Source organism: Lethenteron reissneri, chromosome 9 (assembly GCF_015708825.2).
Source record: "Lethenteron reissneri isolate LAM-NWPU_2019-01 chromosome 9, ASM1570882v1, whole genome shotgun sequence".
In the NCBI taxonomy this organism is placed as follows: Eukaryota; Metazoa; Chordata; class Hyperoartia; order Petromyzontiformes; family Petromyzontidae; genus Lethenteron; species Lethenteron reissneri.
Genome location: NC_083787.1, coordinates 7,097,255 through 7,114,770, shown reverse-complemented (window position 1 = coordinate 7,114,770; position 17,516 = coordinate 7,097,255). Strand labels below are relative to the sequence as shown.

At 49.6% G+C, this 17,516-nt stretch overlaps 1 protein-coding gene across 4 annotated transcripts in view; it reads left to right on the top strand.

Moving 5' to 3' along the window:
* LOC133340502 (uncharacterized) overlaps positions 1-17,153 on the top strand; it is a 145,147-nt gene extending 127,994 nt beyond the window's left edge. For all 4 annotated transcript variants that reach the window (XM_061548805.1, XM_061548807.1, XM_061548806.1 and 1 more), the window contains exon 3: positions 9,812-17,153. In XM_061548805.1, coding sequence (XP_061404789.1) covers positions 9,989-17,149 — 7,161 coding nt within the window. In that variant the 5' untranslated portion in view covers positions 9,812-9,988 and the 3' untranslated portion in view covers positions 17,150-17,153. The remainder of the gene's footprint in view (positions 1-9,811) is intronic.
* Positions 17,154-17,516: the final 363 nt, after the last annotated feature.

The window sequence follows — 17,516 nt, the reverse complement described above, 5'->3', positions numbered from 1 at the left end:
AGTGAGAATGGTCACCTTGATCCCTCAGCTGGTGCTTAATTGCAACATTGCTGGACGTCGTCGCGAGGCCATCGGGCGACGCTCTCCTATCCGTTGGTGGTGTTCAGCCGGTGGTGGAAATTCCACGTTGCCATGGCAGAGACCAGTCTGTCTCGACGACAACAACAAGCGTCGGTTTCCCATTGAGTGGTGCAGCCTCACCAGGGTGGTACTCATTTTACCTACACCAGATGGATGGTGAGGATGATTATCATCATCATCGCCGCCACCGGAATAGGGATGATAAATTATTGCGTTGTTTGTTGATGACAATGAAACTGTATGCAATGATGATTGCATAATTGTTGCTATTGATGATAGAGCTGATGATGATAATGATGATAATGAAAACATGTTATGGATGATGATGATGACAGTAAAACATTACCATTCATGATAATAGTTGCCCTCAAATAAGGACAATTATAAGCTTACTGTGCTATCAAATGACCTAGCCTAGCCAATGAAATATTAACCTCCACCCTAATCACGTATCCTCGACACTTAACCTCACTAACCCTTCCCGTGTAGGCAGAGAACTCACAATCGGAAGGCTTTGAGGTTGAGTCCTGTTCGTGGGTTGACCTAGCCCATCATCTCTCAATGGTCGATAAAACGAGTACTACTTTATTGGACGTCAACAATGGTCATCCATTGAATAGACTGGCCACCACCACGGCAATGTGGAATATCTACCATTGACCCACGATGGCCACCCACAGAGATGAGCACCGCTCTGATGCTTGCTTAAGCAGGGAGGTTCTTTGACTTGACTTTGACTGTAACCTGGACGTAAATCCCAGACACCGCACTGCCTATGATGCCCATGTAAACGAGAGCTCCATCATTTCTCGTTGAAAACAAGAGATGGTGTGTATCTAGCGAGCCCCCAATTCAAGATGGATTATGAGCGCACTGATAGAATAAAGATAGCGGGAGCAGGATGCAGTGCTCTTGGGAAAAGTGAACTCTTATCATTAAGAGCCAAATGCCAATGAGCCAAGGAAGGAATGCATTCAATCATTGCTTGTTGGCAAGGATGACTTACGGATCTCAAACGTGGTTGGTTGCTGACAAAAGGAAACAGCGAATACGCTGGGAACCGCTCATAACTCATACCTCTAACGGCGGCGGGAGACGCGGTATGGAGGGAGAATAAACAGCTCTCTTCACATGTGAAGCCGCAAGAATTTGGTGATGCCTCGTGTCCTGGGTCTGAGTTCCTGGAGGCTGGGATTCAGGAAACTGAGACGACAGCTCTATAGGACACCAAGCAATGGTGTGTCAATAGAGGGCGGACTAGATTGTAAATACGCAGTTGAATACATTGATACGCATGCTGTAAGTACGAAAGTGGACGTGAAGGTGTCTCTTTGTTCAAATAGGCTTTCCATGGGATGGTGCTCATCTCCATTGGTGGGAATTCCACGATTCTGTGGTGGGAGGCTGGGGTAGAGTGGTTGCACAGTGGTGAGCACACTGCGCGATGAACCCAGCGACGTGAGGTCAGTTTCCAGCCACGGCAAATACCAGTGGCGGGTGATCGCCGAACTGGCTCTGGAATAGCCGATGTGCATGATGCACATGCATAATGCATCTCTGTTGGTTCTCATGATTTGTAGCGGCACGTTGGCGGCTCTGAGCCAGTGGTGAAAATTTCACATTGCCGTAGATTGAACTTTGTCGAGCAGTATATCGACAAAGAGCTGTGCAGGCCGCTTGCTCTTCAGGAGACGACCACAGTTGAGTACCCACAAGGCGATATACACGTTACATTATTTGCACGTGAATTGGCTTGAGTGTGATAAACATCAAGATCCCGCGATAGCAATACAGACTGTTGGGGCAAGGGCTGTTAGAGAGTGTGAATGGATGGTGTGGGAATAACTATGCCCAGCCACCTTTGTTTCCCCAGTGCTACAGTTCACACGCCCACATCAGATGCTCGTTTTAGGCTGAGTCTACCTAGTGGAGGCCCAGAATCGTGTTAAAATGATCGCCACTATAATTGGTCGTGAGCAGGAGTTGAATTCGAGTCAGCGGTTTTGTAGCGCAGTTCGCTAACCACTACACGACCACTCCCCACTACATACACAAAGACAAAAACACCCATGTAGCCTTAACAGACTGTTGGGGCAAGTGTTGTTAGGGAGCACCTATGAAGGCCGGCGTGACACGCGAGGCGGTGGATGGCCAACACCACGCCCGGCCGTCTTTGTCTCCCTAGTAGCTATGTTTACACACCACACCAGGTACTCATTTGAGGCTGAGTCGACCAAAGGGGAGGCCACGAACCGTGAGTGAGAATTAAACTCGGATCTCTGGATTCGTAGCGCAGTGTGTTAAACAGCTACACTACTGCTCCACACGACATACATACACACACGCACGCAGACACACGCTGACTTAATCCCCAAGGAGCCATCGCCTCTAAAGTTCAAGGTTGACCCCCTCATGACCCCATCTCAGCTGCCATAACAATATATTGCGGGCACAGTATCAACAAACGCCGCTCTCTATTAACTCGCGGATTTTCTTTTTTAAAGACCCGTGACGCTCCCGCACACGAGGCACATCGCCGCCACGTGTCTTCGACGCACGCTTTATCCACCCGCACACACCATCATCATCATCGCGATCATCCTCATCATCATCGTCATCATCATCGCCGTTACAACCGACTGAGTGCTGCAGTGCCAAGGAAAATGTACTCGAGGCCCAATGAGAAAGTCGTGGGGTATCAAACCCATTGGGGGGGTGGCGTCGACTCAGCCCATCATCAATATCGGGACATATAAAAGAGCACAACTACCCAGTAAAACGTGCGACATTGTCCCGACGTCGGGCCAATGTTGCACATTTGACTGGGTTGAGTACAATCTTGACGTCGTTTTACCCTTTTTGTCTTTTATTTTTCTGGTTCTATATATAAGTACACGATGCACATAAACGCTATATCTCTATTGGTTCTCATGGGTTGGAGCAGCGCTCATCTGTGTTGACAACTGTGAGCGAGTGGTGAAAGTTCTACGAGAACGATGCCGCGATTTCAGAAGCTCGCTCCTTTTGTTTCAAACGCCGCGCCCCGGATGCCGAATCCAACCGGCGACTTCTGTATCGCAAAGTCCACGCGTGTCATTCCACTACGCCCATGGCAGCGTTCCCGTTAATTAAAGGGACACCCTTTTTCGTTGTTGTTGATTAAAAGGACTACGATTAGTGCATTTTATTGAACTTAATGTGGGCCCTCCCTCGATAGGGGACGATGCATTTGCAGTAGTCAAATGGTTAAGTGGAGGATTTATGTGTGGCGGTCCTCTGCTAGGATTTCTAATGATTTTATCACGATCATCGTCTACGGAGGAAATGAGCACACTTTACCAGTGTCGATGGTAATCCGCAAGAGTAAGTGTGCTATGGAGTCCTGCCTTTTAGCGTGTGCATAGTCATTTCAGGGCCTGCACGATTACCCAGGGGCACAGATATGACTCAAAAGCGTAAGTGTAAAGTTTCCCAAGGGGCCTCGTAAGAGAAAAGTATAGACTCACAGGTGAGTAACTGAAGACTTATATTTCTTATGAATTCCTGTTACACGGGAATAAATGGGTGGTAATGTGGTCAACTAAGGAATGTTTCGGTTTCTGTGCCTTGACTCGGATCTCTGTCTGTTCTCGTTGTACCTGTCACTCGTCCGTCTCTTATGCATCTAGCATCTAACCTCTCCATCTTCCGTTGTCTAATTTGTCTGTGTGTCTTTGTCTCCTCTTCTGTGTCTCTGTATCTTACATTTGGCCCATCTCTATGCTCTCCTTTGTCTCTCTCTCTGTCTTTTTTTTGCCTGTGTTTTCTGTCGTTCTGTACGTGAGAGTATGTTTGCATGTCTTTTGTCTGTCTGTCAGTCCATCCCTCAGTGTGTCTCTTTGTGTCTTTATCTCTATCGGTCCATCTGTCCATATAAAACCCTGGCTGTTGTCACCGGGTCTCCCTGTTCTCTCTCTCTCTCTGTCTATATTTTATCTTTGTCCATCAGTATGTCGCTATTTCTCTATCGTCCTTGTCCGTCCGTCCGTCTGTGCGTCCTTTTGTTTACTTTCGTTTGTCGGTGTCTCTCGTTGTCTTTGTCTCTGCCTTCGCCTCTTCGTCTCTGTCCCTCTGTCTGGCCATGCAGAAACACTCTCAGCGGCTTCCTCTCTCTTCTGGACTCGACGTAACATTACACAGGCTTCAGATACACAAAGCCGCCACAATAACATCGTTCCTGCCCATGCCAGCTGCACACCCTTTGTAGGCGACGGCGAAATGACGCGGAGGATGCACAGATTTCAATCTGAAAATGATTCCGAGTGTTAACAAACAAAAAATTCTAGAAATTATATTTGTGAGCGCGCCACCCCGTTTCATGTTTCCTACTTTTGGCACAGTGCAGATTCAAGCAATTGCAGCATTGAAATCGAATTTAACAGGGTACGTGTGCATGTTACGATGTGCAAACTCTGAAAAAGTAATTACGTATTATACATGCACTGTACTACACTGTACTAGGGATGAGTTGCAGATTACATTTTTCGGGGTATCAGATTTAGTTTTACTTTTAGGACCCAATTTACAATTTGATTTAATATTTTCAGACTTGAATGTATACGATGTTTGTGTCTTTCATTGTTTATACGCCAGATGTAATCACTCGAATACGTTTTCAATATGCATAATTAAATTGCAATTTTGTACGTGACGCCCCATCAGTAAGACAATGATTTTACCGTAAACATTTCAATATTTCAATAATTAAAGGAAACGCGATGTCAAATATCGGTCACAATCACATCACGTGAAAGAGACTTTTGGCAGAAAAGGCACGGAAGTGATGCCATGCAAGTGGCATCACATATTCGTATGAATTCGAATCTATTTGAACCATCTGAAATGTCCTATCTCGGCCAGATTTTCGGTTTATTCAGATTGATCTGGAAACTGGGATCAAAGCCCTCATGTATAAGTGTTGTATGTGTAAAGCCATGTCTGGCTGGGGTACCGTGATCGGGGCATGCAACTCACAAGCACAAGGTTACAAATTCAGCCCATCATCCTTTTGGAGTTGGTACAATTATTACCACGTTTTTTTTAAATCAATGGTTATCCTACATAGGAGCTGTTCCCCAACATCGGGATGTTGGAATTTCCACCGCTGGTTTTGGGCTGCACGTAGAGATGAACACTGCTTCAACGCTCCCTTCAGTATCCAGACCACGTGTATGTAGCGTATGCTGTTCATGTTTAGGTTCACACTGCATTAGAATCCCAGTGACCCAGGTTCATCGCTAGGGCATGTTGCAATTCAGCTTGAACTGTAAATCCGAACCTGCGCTGAGCCTCGCATAAGTCATCTAAGCCTCTAATGAGCACCTGATGAAGAGTGCTTGTTGGTTACCAATGCAGTTAATTGGCCACCAATGCAGTTAATTGGTCAGAGACAGTAGAGCTGTACTTGCCCTAATTTCTTGTGCCACCTTCTCTGCTTGTTTGTGTGCGCAAAACTTATCTCGGGGGCAATGTTAACCGTCTCAGATGACAGCCCAACTTTACAGCTACACTGCGCGCAACAAAGACAAGCACTCGTAAAACTTGAAAGTTATGAATGCGCAGGAATGCTGTAAATCTACGGTCCCGCGATATGGCAACGTAAAATTCTGTTTGCACAATAGAAATCATGTGCGCATTGACAATTGATTATGGGGGGGGGGGCGTGGGGGGGTGGGTAGTTAAATAATCCACGTACTTTATTCATTTCCTTCTTTGCCCTCTACTTATCGACTTATTTATTCACGTGTAAAAAAAAAAAGAAATAATCGGCAAGAGGGGGACGGACGCCGAGGCTTGATGGGACATTGGGCACAGGCGGCGGGCGCAGGCGAGACGAAACTCGTGTTTACGCAAACGGCACAAACAAATAGACTCCAGTTATCTCGCCGTAAACACAGGCCTGGCGTGGCAGTGCATTTCAAAACTTGCATTTCAATGGGCTCGGCCCAAAACCCCGCACTGTTAATTACATATTATATTTTATCTCTGCACTGCCACACGCCTCTAATCTGAGCCTGCCGTATAAGCATCCATGGTGGCAATAATGTTATTTTTCTTTATTTTTTCCCCTACTTTTCCCCCTCCCCACCCATCCATTATCCACCCTCCTTTTTTTCTCCCCCCCTTGGCATAGAATGTGGTGATTCCAGGGAAAAGTGACAGACTAAATGAAATCGATATTTGGACACAGTTATCGAATGCGTGAATGTTTGCGCTGGTTATCATTGGCGCTGTAGGGCTACGGGTGTAAGTTCACGATGGGTTTTGATCAATCGCAGGTTGCTTTATTTATCGCTGTCGTCCAAAAGCCAATGGCCTTCCCGCGTGCGTACAGAATATCGCTCTTAATTTAGGGAACACATGACGGAAAAGACGTGAAATTTTTACTTGGATGTTTTCTAATTGTAAAATTGACATTTTATTTAAAAAAAAAATTTAACAAAAATGTCACATTGGTAGTGTGGCGGTTCGGCCACCGGTTTGGAATCCTCGGCAGCTTTTGCGAGAACGCGTTTTTTTTGTTGCCAGTGATATAACTCGACGTGTGCGTTTTCAGATTGCACGTCTTTTATCACAATTCATCACAGGAGCTGGGAGCCACTAATCTAATCCAGTATTTTAACACGAGTAAGACTGAATATGGATTAAGCAGGCGTTCATTTGAAAAAGATGAAGAGGCGAACTGAAACAAAAAGAAAAAGGGTGCAGGATTGCGCTTGTGTGTGGCTGGTGAGGACGGATGGAATTGGTAGGGTTTTCACGCGTGTGTTGGCGCGTGTGCGTATGCATGCGTGTGCGCGCCCCTGCAAAGGGACTTGGAGCCTGAATCTGCCAGAGCCGATAGGGGTGGCCTTGGAAATAAATACCCCTCATTAGCCGGCGGTAATCAGAACCGCCTTCACAGCTGCCCCATTGTTTGCTCGAGAAAAAAAAAACATCAAGCCAGCCGCACTGACACCATCCCAGCGACCTTAACAATTAGCTGAAGTTCAAAGACACGCCGGGTTTAGACTACCGCTGAGTGGGCAGTGGAGAACCGCGATAACCACAAATGCTGAAACACTTTTTAATTAATTTTCTGGAATTAAAAATGCAAATGAGGCATGTGTGGCTTTTGTTTTAAAAAAAAATCAGCTTTCTCTACCCCCCCCCCCCCCCCCCCACTTTACGCCAAACATCGCCACTCCTCCTCTGTCCTCTGTTCCCTCTCCTCCTCCTCCACCACCACCAGAAGCATTCTACCATCTCCTCGTTATCCATCGCCTTCCCATGCAAACGTCATCCCCATCGGGTGGACATAAGCGACGTTTGCCGTCGTTTTGTTCTTCGTGCAGCCGGCCAGCTCGAATGGCGAGCGCGCTTGAGTGGTAAACACACCCTTGCATTTAGATGCGTATCGTCGCCGGTTTCTGCTCACATTTCTAATCACGCAAACGCCTTTCCTTCGAATCGCCCGGCAAGCCCGCTTAATCTCATAGAAGCAGCTTGACACTTGTCTGATTGAAAAATTTTGGTGCAGCCCTCAACCACAATGGCCATTTCTGCATACAAAGCTGTCCAAAGGGGGAGAGACTGAGAGAACGAGAGAGAGAAATTCTACTTAGGTAATACATTTATTAACAACAAAAAATCTACGCAAGCTGTTTTTGGCAACGCAAGGCATGCATTCTTTGGCGGTTGCAGGGTTTACATCAGAGGGAGGAAAGAGAAACTTTTGTTGTTGTTGGAAGTCACATGACTATTGGCAAGACATCTGTCATACATAGCAAGTAGGGAGAATATTCTTAAATTTGCATTTTTATTATGGTCATCAGCATAATTCATTTTTATTTATATATAAAACGGACAAGATATTTTGTATCTCTTACCTTCACCGTTTTTTTTCCCGTGGAATTTAAAAAGTTAATGTAAGAGCCACCAGTTCTAGATTTTAGCTAACATCTGGCTTAGAAATCATCTATAATTCAAGGATTTGATTTCATGTAACTTGACCAGGCACAGATGCTTGTGACAGGTAAACAAGCCATACTGTATAAAAAAAACAGCTCTTTGCTGGAATTTGACTGCCAAATTTTCTACAGTTTAAATGCAAAATGCATTTGAGCGACTGCTGTTTTGCTTATTTATTTATTTATTTTTCGTTAGCAGGGAGATGATTCGCCGAGTTTTTGGGGATTTTATTTCTTAATTTTTTTTGTTCCAAAATGTGATTCAAAGCATTGCAATTTGAAGCCAAATCTCTCCCAGGTGTGACACTGCAGATGGCAAAGCCTCTAATTAGTGGTAATGAATCATGCTGCTCATAGCATGTTTATTATGTTCCATTAGGCAAACCTGCAACATAACTGGCACTTTTGCCGGTTCAGAAATCATAGCAAATTCAGACGTGGCATTAGTACGTGCAACATCGCGGTAAAATTGCACCTGAAAACTCGACGCTGTTGGTAAAATCAATGTACCTTGATTAATTGCAATTTACGCCCCCCCCCCGTATCCAAGACGCTGCTGGCAAAGCCTCCGATGATTGCGGCGCGCGAAGTGGGTTTGATACCGGGTCGCGATGCGCGCTTTTTGGCTCCGTGCTCCGGCAGCGAGGCTCGGCAATTAAAGGCGTGGAGCGTTGATTGCTCGCAATGCCTGATTTAAAATCAAGCTCTCCCTTGCGAGTGGCTCGCTCGCACGTTCCAAGTTTTTCGGAGCGCTAAGCGGCAGATGGCTACTTTGTAGATGAGGACACTACCGCCATTCACCGATTTGTTCTCGCATTAATGCGGTTATTGCAGGTTAATATCGCGCAGCTAGGGGACTCGCTGTATTGTACCGCGCACTGCACACATTAGTGGAATGTGTGCGTGTGCTGCGGATGGGGGTTGAGAGTCAGGGAGGAGTGCTGTGGGCCACTTTAAAATGCGCGCTACATTCCCTTTGTTTTAGTCTTTAGTTGTGAAATCCATGGAATCAAATTGATTTTTCAAATTTTCAAAGGGCAATGATGCTTCATTCGCCACCCACACCCCCTAATCCCCATTCCGGTGTTAATTATTTATTTCCACACGCGAAAGATGCATGTGTTCGTCGGGAAATAATGTTGTTTAGCAATTCATAATCTCATAAATAATGGTATTTTACCGCAATCGCTCGAATGTAGGAACAAATTATTTCATGAGATTCATTCATCATCCATAAAACTTTCCCAATATGCGTGAATGCTTGAGCTTATAGTGCAATGATTAATCCAATCCACACATATAAGAGTGCCTGCCAAGGAAAGAGAATGGCACCTGCCATAGGTATATATAATTTCAGCACAGACTCCTGGTCGCTGACGGAGATGAGAACCGTCTAATGCTCGTTTGAGCAGCGAGAAATGTTGACTTTTTTAAATTTTGGTTCTATGAAAATAATCTTTATCCGTAAATTGCGATTCAGTCATAGGTCTAAGTGTCTCCCTGCTTGATGATCATTGGGAATTCTCATCTCCATTGGTGGCCCAAAGCCAGCAGAGGCAACTCCACATTTCTATGGTGGAGACAAGTTGAAATAAGTGACAAGACCCTTTCAAGAATGTCCTGTTATAACGTCTGAACAATTCATATTTGTATTGAAAATAATAGATGCAAATGGATGATTGACTGTGTGTACTTAATGCTAATAACATATATATGTGTGTGTCTTTTTCATTCATTCACAGATGCATCGCTGATGGTTAACGGCACATCCCTCTCAAATGTACCTGCAGCCTGTGGCCACCTTCGCTATAATTACCTGCTATGATGGCCCCTTAGAGCACGGGCTCCACCTCGCAGGACTATTTGGACATGACTCCTAATTAGCCCGCTGCAGCGGAGTGCACCGCCCCCGGCGTATCATGACGGATCCAGGTCAACATGCGTGCAGTGTTTACAAGCAGGGCGACGCAGCGTCATATCAACAAGAGATGGGCCGCGGCCATGCCGGCCCCCCTCCGAGTTTCAGCGCCACTCTGGACGACGGCGCCTTTACCAGGGACCCGTCGGCCACTGCATCGGCAACATCGGCGGCGGCGGCTGCGGCAGTTGCGGCAGGATACACGCACCAGCGGGAAGCCATCATTCGACCGCAGCAGGCGCGGAAGTTCGGGCTCGTGCCGGGCGGTGGTAGTGGCGGCAGCGGCGCAGGCTCAAGGCTCACGTCGGGATGCCAAGAGATGAAGGGATGGGGAGTGAGCCGCTCGCCCGCACGCTCGCCCAGCGGCAAGCACAGGGGGCGGGAGAAGTTCAAGCGCTTCGGCAAGGGGGGTCGGCCCAGCTCGTACGGAACCAAGGGGAGCCTCACCATCGGCATCGCTTACCCACAGCAGAAGTCCGCGTCCCAGCCACAGAGGATTCGTGACGCGGGCGAAGGCGCTGCGCAGTCGCACGAGGACAGCGACGGGAAGGGCCTCCTCCTCTCCTCTCCGCCGGCGTTCGTAAAACGGGCCCAGCACTTTCAGCAGGAGAATGACACCTGCTATGGGACTTCAGCTGATGCTGGGCTGCAGCAGCAGCAGCAGTTGCAATTACCAATAGCACAAATGCAGCAAACGCATCATTTTTATCGCCCGTCTTCAGGCCAGAACTTTGGGGTGCAGTCTTGCGGACAGTCTCTGTTGAATCACGCCGCGGACAAGCATTTCGCAATGAAACCTCGAACAAATGAAGGCGACGTCCTGCATACGCACGGCCAGGAGAAGTATTTAAACAATGTCCAAAATCAATGCGCGGCGAGCCTCCAGCAAGTCCTGGCGTCCGATCCATCGTTTCTCCTTGCCGACGACGCGATCTGCAGCTACAAATCGAACGCTACTATTCACGCGCAAAAACGTTTCAGCAGTGCGACTCTCGTGAAGCCAAACCATAACTACCAGCAACACAGCCGGGGAAACAGCCACCACTTGCATTCACAGCAACAAGCACCCACGAACGCTTGCGACTCACAAATCTCTTTAGCGACAAGTCCCGTGACTTGTACAGATAGCGCGGCACTGGAGAGCAGCCCCGCGGAGCATGACCTGTGGCACATGCAGAGGTCCCAGACCCCCGGTGTTCACGTGGCAACAGTGTACGTAGGGCCCCCTCTGTGGAAGGGCAGCACAGGTGGATCTGCTTCTCATCCCCTGCCTCAAAGACAATCGATCATTGAACTCAAGAACCCGCAGCTGACTATGGCAAACGGATCTCAGGCTATGAAGACGACTACTGCTCGGGCAAATGTGAATGGTGCATCGCAGGACTTCGCATCTTACCAGGAAATGTCGTTTTTAGCGATGGATCCACATGGCAATGAGCCGCCCGAAATTCTGCACCATCAACACATGTCCAAGTACGACGTTCTGCCTCCCTACACGAGGCCAAACGTGCACCACGCCAACAGCTTAGCGGGTCTGCCACTCAGGACAGACTCGGCGAACCAAATTTGCAAGCAGCAGGTGTTCGTCCCCCCTTCTTCCACTTCCAGAAAAGACAACAAGCAGTGGGCACACCCTACAAACTATGGACTTTCAAAGCCGCACAACAACCACAAGGTATCGGACGTTTTTAAACATTACTCTGCCGCCGTCGACATCGCGTCCATAACCAACCAACAGCTACCGTGGATGCTGTGCGACGAGGCACACCCGCCGCCCTCGTCCAAGAACAGCGTCTCCTACAGCCTCGCCGACCTGCCCGCCTACCCGGCCACGCTCGAGCTCTCCCCGGGCATGCCCGCCATGTCCTGGTTTTCATCTCCCGCGCCGGGCGCAGACGACGGCTGCCCGCCGTCGCCCGCGGAGTTCAACCTGAAGCAGCCGCCGTCCGGCTACGAGTGGCGTGTGCCGACGTTCGACGGCAGCGGGGGGTCGTCCAACTTTCCCGACAGCTGCGCGAGCGGAGCGGACATCGCACGTGTGCTCGACCTGCAGCCCCCCTACGGCGGCGGGCAGGTGGGCGAGGCGGGCGACTCTTCGAGCGAGTGGCCCGGAGCGGAGCACCCGCTGCTGAAGGCGCCAGGCGGCTCGGCCGAAGAGTCGGAGGACTCCGCGCAGCAGAAGCTGCTGAGCTCGCTGAGCAGCGCCAACCTGGACCAGCTCAACGTGCTGCTCAAGTGCAAGCAGTGCGACAAGCAGTTCAGCACCGTCGGAGCGTGCCTCCACCACAGGCAGTTCTGCTCGACGTCCGCCAACGCAGCGGCGGTCGCGCACAGGGCGTCTCATCCGCGGAGCGATGAGGCGGAGCAAAGCATGATGGGAGCGCCGCACTGCCGGCCGCATGAAAGTCTCCAAACTCTTCACAGGACCAATAAGTTTGGCACGATCGCAAACAGGCTGTCAATTCACGACGGCGACAAAGATGTCGGGGCCGGCAGGCTCAATGGCCTGTCGCTGGATGGCAGCAGTTTCTGCTCTCCAGCACCCAGCGAAATTGAGATTGAAGAAGCAAAGCTCGACAGCTTGATCTTGGAGACCTTGAACTGCCTGAGCTACCAGCTTGATGGCAGCGACATTGAGAACAGCTTTGTGGAGGCATTCGTCGATGAGATTATGCCGGGCAAGCAGCACGTGGAGAAGCAGATGGTTGTGGAAGGTCTTTCAGAAATGTCCCTGCCTCCACCAGTGGAATGTGACAGTGCCAATATGCAAGTGCCAAGTGTTCCCAAAGTCGGTGCAAGCCCTGCGAAAGGAAAAGATATGAATAAGCTCAAAATAGAAACCCTCAAGCAAAAGAGAAAACCGAAAAAATCAGGCTCCAAGCAACACCAATCGATTGACCAGCCGACAAGGAGAGCGGGACAACGGGATGCAGGCGGCAGCGCGGAATCCTGTACGGAGCCTTCCGGCAACGTGTCCTACAAGTGGTCTTCTCCAAACAAGCACAAGGGTTACAGGGTCTCATCACTACACGGAGCACGGCATGATGGCCAGAATTCCGAGAAAGATTATTGCGACACGGGCTGTGCAAATGATTTGAAGGTACACAGGAGCGCAGGATCATCGGTGGCCATTTCGAAAGATGACAGAACGCAACCGATTCCCGTCAGGCATTCGAAAAAACATCCGATTAAGGGTACGAACAACAAGAAGAGGCCTCCTCTTGGCGTTCCTGTGAACGGATTGTTGCACGCGCCAGAGCCCGCACCGCCGAGAGCACACGCAGCGTTTAAGCGTAGCGAGTCGTTGCTGAAGGACCCGGCGACTTCAGAGTGCAGCACAAAGAAAACCCGAGAGAGTGAGTACGACTTTGTGTCCGATTCCGAGGAAGAGTTGTTTGCGGAAAAGAATGCGTTGCACAGAATAAAAACCAAGAGGACTTTAGCGCTCGGGGACAATCACAGATCGGCGAAAGATGTTAATCAAGTGAACCGAAAATATAGCATTTCCAAGAATGGCAGTGAGAGCGAGAGCAATGTTTTCCACAGTGTGGACGATTCAGAAAGTGACCTTCACAGTCCCAGCAAGGCATGCGAGACATCTATTGAGCAGATTGGTGCGCGTAAATGTATCACCGATTCTGACGGCAATAATGAAAATGGACAAGTCAGTCGGCGGTGCTATGACAGTGATGAAACGGGCGGTCGGAGGCAAAAGATTTTTCCGAGCTCTGTCGAAGAAGCTTCCATTTCAACATTAACTGCCACTGAGGGCGATGTGAGTTTGAGAAATCTGAGAACGTGCTTTGGAAATGAGGCAGGCGCTCACGGAGCGCCCGCGCAAGATAAAGGTTTTATGCCCGGACAAGGAGCGATGCAAATTAATGACGCAGAGAATGATGAATCTGCAGCGGATTGTTACGAGGCTAGTAATGCACGCACCGGTGAAAAGGCCAATGTCCCAGCGTCAAGCCGGAAGCCCAGTGCCAAAGATGTTAATTGCGAGGGAACTCAAGATGGGTCTCAGGTTAATTCTTGCCCTGACACCTCAATGTGGTTAAACAAATCGGAGAATGACAATCCTTCTGTTTGGGCCGTGGCCAAACTTGCTCCTAACGATGAGACGGGAGCAAAAGTGCAGGAGAGTTTAGAGGCATTGGGCAAGGACAATGATGTACCGTTCATCCAGTTGGAGAATTTTTTCACAGACGGTGTTGATCGAGACAGCAAATTACAAGAGCGTGACCCGGTACATTTGGAGCATTTAGATAGGATCACTTCTGAAGTGAGTGTTTCCAGGTCTACCCCGTATATGTCTCGCTTGCCAGTTTCATCGCAACACACGCGTGATGGTGGCACTGGCGCAGGCGATCACAGTAAAGAGCTGAGCCACCGGCAATCAACCGTGAATTTCGATGAGCCACACACCAAAGAGACCTCGGAAGTACCTCACGACGACAGATGGGACTTTGACACGGAAAACATCCTCTCGGACTTGCAGCTTCCTGAATTTGATTGCACGCTCTTTCCCGAGATAGCAAATGAAAAGTCACTTCTCTTAGCGGAAGAGCACGTCGCCGACAGGGATCTTGATAATCAAAGAGAATTTGAGAACTTTGTCTCATTTGTCACTGACAAGGCCTGCATGGGCTTGTGCGACCAGGTAACCTTGACGGACGACCAACAAAACGATAACGGACCGCTAGCTTTTGCCAAATTGTGCGCTGACAGTGAAACAACCCACCAAAGTATTGACGCGAGTGCGTCGGTGAGCGTGAGCGAATCGGATCCGCCCGCCGCGTGTTCGGAAAGCGGCGATGGCCCTCTGTGCGATTTCGATATCTCCGCGACAACAGCAGCCCCGTCGCGCGTGACGCCGATTTCGGAGACCGGCGGCGTTAATCTTCACTCCTCGGCAGCTCAGGTGGACGCAAACGGCGAAGGCCTTCCGCCCGGCATGGCCGAGGCACTTAGCGTGCCACCACCCAGCGCCGATGTCGCTGGAGCCGATCCTCTAGAGATGCGAGAAATCAGCGCTGCGATGCACGACAGCTGCACGGGGGGCTTAATGGACGCGTTTGAAAACCACTCCGATGCGGACAACTTCCACCCCGACGGCAACGAGCACTTTTTCGGGGGAAATGACGCCACGGGTTTTTCCATCTTCGGCGAAATCTCCTCGCTGTCCGTCGCGGCGTGCGGCGACGGCGGTGCGGACTCTGATGGCGCAGAAAGGTTGCACGCCGACGCAAACCAAACCGTGTCGAGCCCCAACCAACATTTCCCGAAATATTTCCTGAACGAACTGCCGGTCATTAATGTGGTCGATGATGCGCCTGACAATAATCAACGGGCGGACGGTTTCCTGAAATTGGATGGGGACATGAACGAATGTGAACTCGCGTTGGACAACGCGGAGGGTTCAAGCGGGCGGACGGCAGAATCGCACGAGGTGAGCGGTGGCGCCCACGACTGCAGGGGCGTTAACTTTGATTTGCCGGTCCCCGAAGAGCAATCACTCACGTGTGAAACACAACACCAGCAACAGCAGCAGCAGCAACAGCAGCATCAACTAAATGAGCTCACAAGCAACGGGGCGACGTTTGCAGTTAAAATGAACGAAGCCTTGGCAGACATTCCCTGCAATGACGATGAAATGTTGAGCCCTCCACCGATAGCGCAGGATGCGCGCTCTGATTTTTCGTCACAGAGCGTGCCCATTTCGGAGGAGGGAAAACAAGTGCACGCTTGCCAGCGGATTACGGTGACGCAGCCGGTGCAGCAGCTTGAGGAAGGAGCGACATCAGAGGGAGGCTGGCACTCTAAATCCCTTCACTCTGCAGGCCACTTGACCTCTGAACAGCCGGGCTTGAATAACACCAGGAAGAGACAAGAAAATGAAAGTGCCCTTTCAGAGCTCTTCTTAGAGGCAGCTGTCGAAGCCAGCACAGGTACGAGCGAAAGCCCGTTCACTGGAGCGAACACGCGCGATGGTCGGGGCGCGGCAGACACCTCGCCGTGCGCGTCCGATTCGCCGGCAGCAATTCCGCTCGGCACGGACGGCGGGTCCTGGGAGTCGAGCGACGCGTTAGCAAACGCTGCCACCGATTGCCAGCCCCGTAGCGGCGTGACGGGGGCCAGCGAACAACGGGACGCGGCGGGTGAAGCGGGTGGGGCGAAGGGACGGGCCGAATGCTGCGCCGCGACACTTGAAGAGCTTGAAAACGCGAAAGGTTCGCCGGGAGAAATTTATCTATGTGGGAAAGGTACGAGCTGCCGAGAGACAGAAAATCAAACGGAGCCACTCGACACACGAGGATCTGATGGCCATCTCGGAGAATCTCCCAGCAAGCCCGCAGAGCGGTACTCGATCGCGAGGGCTGGAAACGAACTTTGTAGCTCATCGGATTCTTCCAGCATGAATAAATATTCAGATTGTGTGTCGCCGGGTGCCCAGCACGAATCTGATGAGCGCGACACTTGCCAGACATCTGGTGAAGAGCCCCAGGAATCTCCGACTAATGTGGCGGATAATGACTTCCTAAAATGTCTGCTACCGGCAGCTTTCTGTGGCACTGTATCCGATAGCAGGGACTGTGAAATGCATGGAGGGGAGTGCAATCAAAAAGGAGGAATAAATATGAAGGAGGACGCATTTGATGGTCGCGATGAAGGTAACGATTTTTCAGAGATGATCTTGCCAAAGTTCACGTCGTGCGCATCGAAAAGTGAGAGTGAAAAAAGCCCCATAAATGCTTGTGAAACTCAATCGGGCGAGTCTGGGACGTCTGAGCAAATGTTTGAAATCTACGGCAACCCATTTGCATCAACGCCATATTCCCCAACTTCTGGGGCTGCAGAGATATCAGCTGAACATCTCCAGCAGAGCGTGGGGTGTGGAGTGCAGGAGGTTTTTGGAAAAGGCGACGATAGCAAAGAAAATCCTGGCCCAGATACCGAAAATTGCTTTCAGGTCAGCACTTCAAACATGGACCACAGAGATGATTTCAAAGATAATGACGATAATGATAAGAAGACGATCATTGAAACTATGTCAAAACCAGATCTTATTATCACTCATGATTTTTACGATGCGAGCTGCCAGCATTCTCCCGGGAGTGTGGAAACAATTGCGGTTATTCGCGACAGCATTTTAAATGGCTGAAGCTGCGACGCCGGATTACAGTGACGTGGAAAATAAATTTGAAAATGACAGCTCTGGTATCGACGCTTCCATCTCGAGGGGAGCAAACACCGGCAAAAGGGTGCACGGTCAAAAAAAGAAAAAATTGCACACAATTGAATCGGGCTGCAAATCTCAAAATGAGTTCCTTCACCACTGTGGGATTAATCCTGGAATTCGAATCGGCCAGAGCCACAATCGCGTAGAGTCTCACATCTCTGAGAATAACCCAAAAGTAGACGGACTTGATAAGAGTAGACTAGATGGCGTAAAAAGCAATTCCGGTTGCATTCTGTCGATTGTGGCAAAATCCACCGACGTCTGTTTTATCGTGGAAGATAAAGGTGCG